Consider the following 10,574-nt stretch of genomic DNA (forward strand, 5'->3'; position numbering starts at 1 on the left):
TAATTTTGATTTAATTTATTATTTATCGTTTTCTAATTTTCAGAGTATAAGTTAATCGAGGTCAAAGTTATTTTACATTGGTATAAAAATAGACGTTAATAATGTTGGATTAATATATACTTAAAGATCAAACATTCTTCAATACAAAGACCAATCTCTCTATTTCAATACAAAAATTTTCTTTAATTCTTCACATTCTTTTAAATGGCACATACGCAAGATAAAAGTGTGATAAGATTTATGTAAAATGTAAATAATAAATACATAATATAATAATATAATATAGGTGTTAAGAATATGGAAGTTACGCAAAAATCCATCGATTATAGTCGGAGATATTAAATCATCATGAAAGCACAGAAGAAATCTTTATCTGCATGAAGACAATTCGCGATATGTATTTACATCGTTGAAATCTCGCGATAATAGACAATGACAAAAAGTTCCGTCTATTAGCGAAATCAATCAAAAGTGTTCAGCGTTGGTATACAAATCACCTTTTTTAACTCTTCACCGCCGTCACCGTCGGCGGAGAATAGCATGAATTATAAGCCGGTAAGAGTTCAAAGGTGTTTTCCATTTGGTGCTACAAGTTAACACAAGTATTCTTCAACAATTATTCTTCAAGTTCTATCTTCGTTAGTCTCTGAAAATGGCAAGAAAAATATATAATGATACTTGTGTCGATTAATATCGCTAAATGAAAAGTACCCATGACTGAATCTTATATAGGTATAAAACCGTCTTAAGTACAATTTTAAGATATAAGTTAATCAAACGGATGTATTAGCCTCTTAAGACATTACTTAAGATTGCCTTAAGATAAAAACGGACTATGCGAATATCGACCACGAAGCAATATTAGTACCTTTTAAGACATTACCCAAGACAATCTTGAAATAAGAACCGATGAATTGAATGACTAGCCTGATATTCCCGATCTCACTCCAATCCCATGATCGACTCGAGAGAAACAGAGAAAGAGAGAGAGAGAGAGAGAAGCGTCGCGACGCGAGCGTCCTGACTCCCGTTGGATATTTCAGTCTGCTTTTCTCACGCGAAGTAGCGGCGTACGTATATACTTTAATACGTATACACAGCGTCGCACGTAGATATATAGCGTTCGCTCGTGGCTACGCCGTGACTATTATTAGTCCTCGGTCATCGGAGAGGAGGCCCTGTGTGCGCGAGCGAAAACTCGACGACGACAACGGCGACGCACGCACGCACGCACGCACGCACGTACGCACGTTCGACGCGGAAAAGTCGCGTCTATCTCGTCGAGAAAGTGCGCCGTGCGCGTCTCTTGGATCGCGCCCGGAAATTCGCCTCCGTGCGTGCACGTGCGTGCGGAACGCACGCGTTGCGCCGCCGCGAGATCCCGTTCCGTCCGGTGCGTCTGCTATAACAGTGACCCGTGTGCAAGAAGAAGGATCTCGGTAGCATCCGCTCGTTGGACCTTGGAAAGGATGATTCTCGCACGCTCTTCACTGTGAGTCATTCGTCATTTCTTCCCCCTCCCTTTCGTCATTTCGCGAATTCATTCGCCCTGTGATTTTTTTTTTGTCTCGGCGAAAACAGGGAGCTTTTCATTTTCTCCACGAGTCGACGTACATAGTATCGTTCTGTTTAACAAATTCCATTCGTCTAACAAAGATAGAACGATACTTGTGTTGACTTGTGTCACTAAAAGCACCCCTTGTTTCTCGATGAAGCTTAGATTTTTTTTTTTTTCTTCCGATGTATTGACGAAGAGCGACGCGGAAAGATACAGCGTTGTCTTTTATGGTTCCGGTTCTACAACTCACGGTTAACTCTTAACCAAGGTTCAATTTGTTTTCCACCTCTTTCCAATTTTAGAATGAATAAGTTGAACCTCGGTTAAAAGAGTTAACCCGTGAGTTGTGGAACTGGGCCTTAGAAAAAGGTAAAAAGTTAAAATCGAGAGTAAGGTTAATATGAATTGATAGAAAACCGAGAAACGGATGTTAAACGTAACAAATAAACGTAACTACTACGTTAAATTGAAGCGAGGTTTAATTGATTGTTCGTTTCCCTCTCTCTTTGGATCCACTTCACATCCAGTAGGAGTCGCGATCGTCGTTTAACTCGCGTTAGACTGCGATCAGCTTTGACTAACTTGAGAACGGCTTCCGTCGAGATCGGTTGATTTTTTTTTTTTTTTTTCATGATACGTATGTAGCGCTGAGATCTGAAATCATCCGAAATTATGTCCGCAACATCTGCTTTCGATCTGTCGAGAGAGACATGGTTTCGCACAGTTGAGTCATTCTATATCAGTGACATTTCTCGATATTTCCGACTGTCGAAGCACGTCGTGCAACTCGCGGGACAAAAATAGGATATTGTTACGGACGTTACGGTATCGAAAGCACACGAGGTGTTTTATTTATTATTTTGCTCCTGTTCCGTTTGCAGTTATTTCTTGATGATCGTAATGACGATGAGAAAGATGCGCGACGCGTCTCTTGGCAGACTCGCAAAATTTATCCGGATATATTGACGCGCGCGAATAGGAAGGCGACGTGCATGGAAACAGATTGGTGTATAAACAGCGTTAGCTAACAGTAATCTAATTGAACAAGATGTTTATTACTTGGAAAAACCTGGAAAATCTGGAATTTTCGGGAAACTTTTTCTTTACCCTTGGAAATCAGAGATTTTTATAGAATTTTATTGGATCTTATTTGGAAAATTTTGGGAATTTTTCTTTTAAATGTCTGTGAAATTGTCTCTTTTTTTAAAACAGCATTAAAAAAAATTTTTTTTTGCTAATGTAAATATTGGCAATGAATACGACATACACATTTGCGTATATTTATGTATAGTTTGGCGAATTTTTATTTAAAAATTTGAAGACAGTAGAAGATAATACTTAGCAAAATAGAACTGATAGTGTTAATGAACATTCCTTATATTATTCTACATATTACGCGGTTTTATTGTACAAAATATTGTACATATTGTCTCTACAAAATTATAGACATTGTATTGGAATTCCTGTCTTTTACTAATTTTCAATATATAGTTTGATCGCATTCCAATTTATTTTAAAATTGAATTAAAAAAATTCTTTGATTTTACCTGAAATTTTGAATAAAAATGGAAAATTCACGGAATTTTTGTACAAGATTTCAGTAAATATTCTGATTATTAAAGACAATCTTAAATCAATATTAAATCATTAATTCGATATTAATGAAATAAATACGTCGTGTTTTAATTTTAATAAAATGCTGTTTATTTAAAAAAATGCATTAATATTATACTATTATTCTTAATTAGTCAGACTATCTTCAATTAGAATAATGCTGTTCATTTGTCATTCTTTTCATATGCAAACTGAAAAATCGCGTGATAACATTGCATTTCTTGTACGCGCGATCTGAAACAGCGATATAAACACAATGGCGGTATACGTCCAATTTCGTATGTATTTTTCCTTTCTCCTGCGAAAGAAGACGATTTAAAGAATTGATGAACATTTTATAAATGACAGAGAGGCTTCGCCTTTGCACTATAATTATCAATTCTTTTTTGTCTGTTTTTGTCTGTTTTTTTTTTTACGTTGATTTATTTATTTCTCTTTTGTGAAACTATAAATTTTATAAAAAAGAATAGATGAGACACGTAATGTGTATGTGTAAAAAGCAATTTTTTATTTGGAATATTTCTCGTCAGACATTTATTGTCTCTTAGAGACAGTCGAATAGACCGATTCACGCAGTCTATTGTTTTTTTAATCGCGTAGATTAATTTATTTAATATTCATAATATGCTACTGTCCGTGACAATAAATTGGCGCGTAAATTAAACCCACGCGTTTAATTGAGTCCACGGCGTGTAACGTATACACATTTAACATCCCGCATACCTCGCGATATGTTACCATAACGAGCTTGTGCATTTAGCCAATATGCTCGTTGCATTTATTGTGGCGTACATTAACAACGAAAGATACGTACGTGTACGCTCTTTATTATATATTCTCTCATACACGGTATATATAGAGAGTGTTTCTTAAATATTATTCAATTATTTTAGGAATTGATTTTTGAGATTATTTTATAAAAATACAAATATAAACACACGGTTTCGAAAACCTCATTTCAAAGATACAGCAAGTTAAAAATTCTACAGTTATCATTCAATAACTTAATAGTTTTTAAGAAAGATATTAAAATTTTTCTTTTTTTAGAGAATCTTTAATGAGATTGTACTGTAATAAAATAATAAAAATCTACAAAAAAATTCCATCGAAAGTAAAAGTTTGGGATAGTAATATTATTACTTAATTCTGTGTGTATATATTTCTATGTCATTGATTTCTTACAAAACAACGACTATTGGCAAAAAATGAAGATAATACCTTGTCTATTTACTAGCTCAAAGTTGAAGAAAAAAATCTTTATTTATTTAAGTACTAAAATTAATTTTATAAAATTTTCAATCTTGTATTTTTGAAACCTTTGGGACCACATATATATATATATAAATTAATACGAACTTTTTTTTCATAAAATAACTTTTAAAATCAATTCCGAATATTGGACAGTACTTAAGAAACATCCTGTATGCACTATAATGAATAATGCACGTGGTTAAGCAGCATATTACAACGCGAGAAGCGAATGCCAAGATTTTGTTGATTATTTTAAAACTTCAGATTTTGGAATTTTATTTGCAAGTATGGTCAGACATTTTTACTTACTATAAAGGGAAAAAAAAAGTCCTTAAACTTGGCTTTTTGTTTAATATTATTCCGCTTAAAAAATGAAATTGACTTTCACGTCTTTACATAAATATTAAGCATTATATATACTGTTTTGAAAATTTTTAACGCTTCCGAGAGGAAAAGTTAAAGTTCCAGAAATAATTTTGATCATGATGTGAAATTTTCGATTATATCATATATTGCAAAACTATCTCTTATAAAGCTCGACTACATCATCGTGTTACTTTATTTGATGTGTCATACATAGAAAAATAGAACATGATACACTTGAAAATTAACACCATTTTATACTATTTTCAATTTTACAAAATTATTACATGTCTGAAATATCATAAAATAAATATCTATCAATGGAATAAATATTATATACAATATAATAACATTAAAAGATTAAAGTGCAGAACATTTTGATCAATGTTTCCACTTTCTTCGAATGTTGAATCATCTTTCTAAGTTTTCCATTTGCATAAGTGGCAAATTAAATTGGAAAGTTTGACTCGATATTAGCTTTTAATATAGACGGTGCAATTATTTTGAATTAATTTAGCCTCGTTATGATACAATTCTGTAGCGAGTAAAAGATTTTCACGAACTCGAGGCACATTCGAAGGACTCATTAGATTCTTGTGTGTCTTATGCGTGATATGTATTTTTTTGTTCTCTTTAGATGAGGGATGCAGTTTCACAGAAAGGAAGTAATAACGTAGCCGCCCCCAAGTCCAAACCGTCCTTAGAAATATACCGACCCCCAGGTTTGTATTCTCCGGCTATTAAATGACGAGTACATATCATCGTAAATCTTATCATTCATCATTCGAGTCGTCGTCTTAGTTTCATGGTCACCTGTAGGTGGGAGAGCGGAAGGAGCCACGGCGAACGTCACTAATCTTCGACTAAACGTGCACGCTAAGGAATTCACGATGAAGCAGAACGATTCGCATCCTTCTAAGTGAGTATGAAACAGCGGACTATATTTAAATAGTGTACTGTCGCCGTGTGTGAACATTGGTTGAGTTGAGTCACGACGCTGTTTCTGAAACCGTTCAGAGATTTTCACGTTAATTATAATGAAAATTATAAAATAATCTGGAGATTTTTTTTATATATTTAACGCTGTAACATCAAAATGATTTGTTTAGTGACCGATTTCTGTCTTCATGAGAAAATATTTAAATCAGAAATTATCTTTTTTAAGTTCAACTTTATCACTAAATTATTTACAGTAGTAGTAATAATAATATAAATATATGTTCAGTGTTTTTTGATAAAAAAAAAACATTGGTCGAACAAATGGACTCTCCAAGATCTCGTAGCGAATTTGAATGGATGCACCTGATGCGCACGTTAAAGCCATTATATATAAATTAACGTAAAAATGTGTGTTTGGTAAATATAAAAACGGATTAAATCGTGAAAAGTCTCACTTGGCCTAAATACATTTTATTGTGCCGTTAAATAAAAATCTGTATTTTATATTTGAAATATTTGCATTTTGCTTATATACAGATATATTACTTAAATCAATGTACAACGGCTTTAATACACAGTAGTGCAAATCCTGAATTTGGACCGATCTGTAAATAATCTAAAGGGACATGTATCTCAACTATAGGTCTCGGAATAATGCATCGGAGCGCTCCTCGTATTATCTGCAGCACAGTAAATCGAGCGGTAATATACACCGTTATCTCTACGCTCAGCAACAACAGCTACAACATCCTCTGCAACAACAGCAACAGCACCAGCTACCGTCCCGTCATTCTCACAGTGGCCATCACGCAAATTCCACATTTCGACAGCTCCATCCTTTAGATACGTCTGCATCCAGCGGGAACATCTTGCACGTAAGTGAGACACAGATAGTGCTTTCTAAGCAAGCGACGCAGTGCGACACAATAATTATAGCATTTTTTGCTTTGTTTAAATTTGACGAATAAGAATGTAATGGTTCTTTTTGTTACACTATGTGTTCATCTATGTCTCTTGCTGGAAGACATCCAGAAACGTGAAAACTGTGCGCAAAATTAAAAGGAGAGATTTAAAAACATCGAACGCAAAGCCAATCATCCGGTTTAATTCAAGATTGAATGCAGAACAATCGTTAACTTATCGTTAACTTAAGAGAGAAGCTCTTAGGTTTAGATAAAAAATTATTTTGTCCATTAGGTCGCGAATCGGGTACATTTCAATGTGGAACAAAACGAAGTCAAAGCTAATTCTGTAAAACCGGGCAAGCTTACCAAATCGCACACCTTCGTATCGACTTATGGCCTGAAGCGCTCGAAGAGTCTGAACTCAACGGATGTATTAGCCGCTAAAGCACTCAATATCGCGGACGCCTCTGAGCTCGGTAAATTTCCCTCGCCCGTTCAAGATATACTTTTGCGAGCGATAGAAGGTAAGAGAGTTCGTCTACTATCAGTTACTAGAATGCATTAAGCTTAAGGACTTAAATTAGATCATGTTTCAATCAAATTGTACATTACATACAATACTTTATAGTGTGATCTATCATTGGAACATAGCAATTCAACAAAAATAGACAAAATATAGTATTTCCAACTACAGGGTTTTTTAGTGATAAAATATTGAAAAATGCCAATAATTTAAAAATTTTACAATTACAAAATTATTGAAAGTAATTGACGTTAATGTATGTTGTTGACAGATCCGAATCTTTTAAATGCGAGAACGTTGATGGAACTAGTACGACACATTCTGGATAGGGTAGTGGAGAATCGCAAGTATGCCGAGCCGGCAGCTAAAATTTGCATCACAATTATAGAGGTATTTCTTTTTTATTATCCTTTCGTAAAATTGATCAAAAAAAGGTCGACGATGAACACTTGCTGTTTATCTTTTCACTAAATGTAAATGAAATGGAAATGAGATATTTTAAGAAACTTCATCCTTTTTTTTAATTAAAAAAATAAATAAATTAAAATAAATAAAAAATATAGTCGTTTGCTATTAAATATTGTTTGCGTTTCATTTTATTTTATGCGTATTTAAAAGAATTGCACAAACAGTAATATTCTAATTTAGACGATGATCTTAATGCGACGCACACGAGATGAAATATATAACTTGAGATACATTTTACGTACAGAAAGAAACAAAGGAAACTTTTCTGGAATCCTTGCTAAATACGTGCCAACAATGGTACCAAGATCGCGCTAGATTACTGCACGACAGCACGACCTGCCATCGGTATTCAACCTTTATGACGTTTCTCAACGAGATGTATTGCCAGGTATAACTAAGCACATAATGACACGTTCATCACGAGGTATCCATTATCCCCATAAGAAATGTACTGATTAGTTACGACTGCAATAATACCTCTGTGTAATAAAAAGAAACGGGTCAATTTTTGATCTAACGTATAATTTAGCGTTTATTTCAATTTATATACTCGTTGTTTTTTTTTTATTGTCTGCTGCATGTTATGACGGTACTAAGCTTTCGAGCGTGCCCGCATAAACGTGCATAATCGCGTTGTTCCAGTTGAAACGACGGCAGCTACAATTGAAGACACAGCAGGAGGGCGTTCCTCCCGGACGCGTGCTGCTCACGCTGCTTTGGAAATGTTGCCAGGATTGTCTGCAGCCACCTGCCATCAATTCACTTACCGAGGTAAGCCTGAGTTCGATTGACGAGTGTTACAAAACAAAACCATCGTCCTGCGACAAAACCGAATTTATTAACTTCATCCTTATAACGAATTCGATCGGACGCACTAATATGTATTGACATATTAAGGCTGCGTTCCACTGATCGCTTGCAACACTCGTGGAATCATTTCATCCTTGTTGTTTATCAAACAGGAACAAACGATGCTCGCGAGCGTTAAGTGGAACACAGCCTTAAACTATTACACACTAATCTAATTTGTAAGTGTAAAAGTGAAATGTAAACATTTCGAATTATAAAATATATTTTGCCAAACAGCATAATAAAGTCTATTAAGGATTTCGGTGCTTAAGCCACATCTATATTTATATTAAATACACATCTTTACATCAATTTGTGATGATTTTGTGCACCAGTATTGAGTGTATCCAATATCGAATTTGTTATTACAAGATGTTTATTATTTATATAGAGAAACCTGGAAATTTGAAATTTTTAAGGGATTTCTTTTTTAATTTTAAGAATAAGGAATCTTCATAGAATTTTATTAGGACATTTTATTTATTTATTTATTAACTTTTGAAAATGTTATTTTTTGGATCATTTTTTTCTTGATAACGCAGAATGTTAACAATCAGTTAGCAATAAGTATGACATATATAAATAGTATATTCTCATGTATATCTAGCGAGTTTTTATTAAGAATATCAGAGTGAGACAATACTCGGCAGAATAGACTACTATAATAATCTTCTCCATACTACCCTATAAGTTTGCGGCTCTAATTCTATAAAATGATAGATATAGTTTCGTGTAATACCTCCTACTTTTCAATATATTTATTTGTGTTGCACTCTAATTTATTTCAAATAAAAAATTCTCTAATCTTATCTGGAAAATCCGAAAATTCTCAGTAATTTTTTATAAGTGTTCAGTCTTATATTAGCTTAGCAAAATTTCTTACTATTCCGTTCCAAGTTTGAGCCAAAATTACAGAGTACAACATAAGTATTAGACAAATCTATACAAATATGAAATTGCCAATCCAAAGCTATGTTCGAATTCCTATCCAAGTATCGTCCAAGCGTCATTTTACTCTTGTTCCAAAAAAAAAAAAAAAACCTAATGTGTAAAGATATCTAGAGAGTACTCGGGTGGGAATCTGAACGCGTCCCAAGGTAGATTTCACACGATCGAATGAACTTACGTCATTCTCGCGCTGGATTCCCCGAATTACTACGAACCAATCTTTGGCCGAAATTGAAGTTCATCGAAATTCAATAAAAGGTTGATCTCTTTCTTCGTCTAAATCATAGACGAACTGCCTATTCTTCATCCTCACGTGCATCGGCAAGGACCTGGACGCGGAGCTGCCCGCGCAACTACAGCAACTGCTCGGTAGCGTGCGGGACGCCTTCCTAGCAGAAGAGACGACGCTGCCACCGGTGAAGAGGACTCTCCTGCAACTGATCGAGCTCCATGCCGCTCATTGGCAACTGCCAGCGCCTGCGGTGGTTTACTACTACCCCTCGAACTCAAACTCCAAGTGACCGCCACTCGACACCTCCGCGGTCTCCGTCCATCTTCCCAGAGTACGTGCGAGTGGACTTGCACGAAAGCATGGGTGTACTTTAAGTATTTGTACCGGAACGAAATATTTTCTAACGAGCGCGCTAATATGCCTTTCGACGCGACAATAAATACACGAACGAAAGTACGACGTCGATGAGAGTTATATGCAATCCTTTTGGTTTTTTTTTTTTTATTTCACGACGATCGCGAACGGTTTGCGATGATCTCGTTCCTTCCACGAAACGGAAAGTTTTTGTTCGATGATTCTGTATGCAAACGGTGGTATACGAATAAACAAGTTCTTTTACAAGTGCATCCCATTCTTGCGATTGAACAAGACCGGGGAATCCCTGCGAAAACGCATTTGGATTTATGCGGGTGATATTTCATCCTTTCCGGAGGAAGGTGAAAGACCTCTCGAAAGATCTCGCGCTTCCGAAATGAAGAAGCGGCTGCATGAATGCGCTGCACACAACAATGCGCGTGATCTCCTTTTCCAAGTGCCGATTTGTGCCAAGGGCGATAAAAGATCGACCAGCAGTCGAGAACAGTAGACGCGATTTCTCTCCGGGTTGAGTCATAATGCGAGTACGCCGCCGATGGACGCACCTTT

General features: G+C 35.3%; 1 protein-coding gene across 5 annotated transcripts in view; it reads left to right on the plus strand.

Moving 5' to 3' along the window:
* Positions 1-10,270, plus strand: part of LOC108757062 — an 11,910-nt gene extending 1,640 nt beyond the window's left edge. For 2 of the 5 annotated variants that reach the window (XM_018501362.1, XM_018501364.1), the window contains exons 3-10: positions 5,424-5,508; positions 5,588-5,705; positions 6,369-6,600; positions 6,923-7,154; positions 7,425-7,543; positions 7,866-8,009; positions 8,264-8,392; positions 9,706-10,270. In XM_018501362.1, coding sequence (XP_018356864.1) covers positions 5,424-5,508; positions 5,588-5,705; positions 6,369-6,600; positions 6,923-7,154; positions 7,425-7,543; positions 7,866-8,009; positions 8,264-8,392; positions 9,706-9,939 — 1,293 coding nt within the window. In that variant the 3' untranslated portion in view covers positions 9,940-10,270. Of the gene's footprint in view, positions 1-1,131; positions 1,493-5,423; positions 5,509-5,587; positions 5,706-6,368; positions 6,601-6,922; positions 7,155-7,424; positions 7,544-7,865; positions 8,010-8,263; positions 8,393-9,705 lie in introns of those variants that run through there. The other 3 variants (XM_018501366.1, XM_018501363.1, XM_018501365.1) reach the window with 3 other exon arrangements.
* The last annotated feature ends 304 nt before the right edge of the window (positions 10,271-10,574 follow it).

This window comes from Trachymyrmex septentrionalis, unplaced genomic scaffold (genome assembly GCF_001594115.1).
Source record: "Trachymyrmex septentrionalis isolate Tsep2-gDNA-1 unplaced genomic scaffold, Tsep1.0 scaffold131, whole genome shotgun sequence".
Lineage (NCBI taxonomy): Eukaryota > Metazoa > Arthropoda > Insecta > Hymenoptera > Formicidae > Trachymyrmex > Trachymyrmex septentrionalis.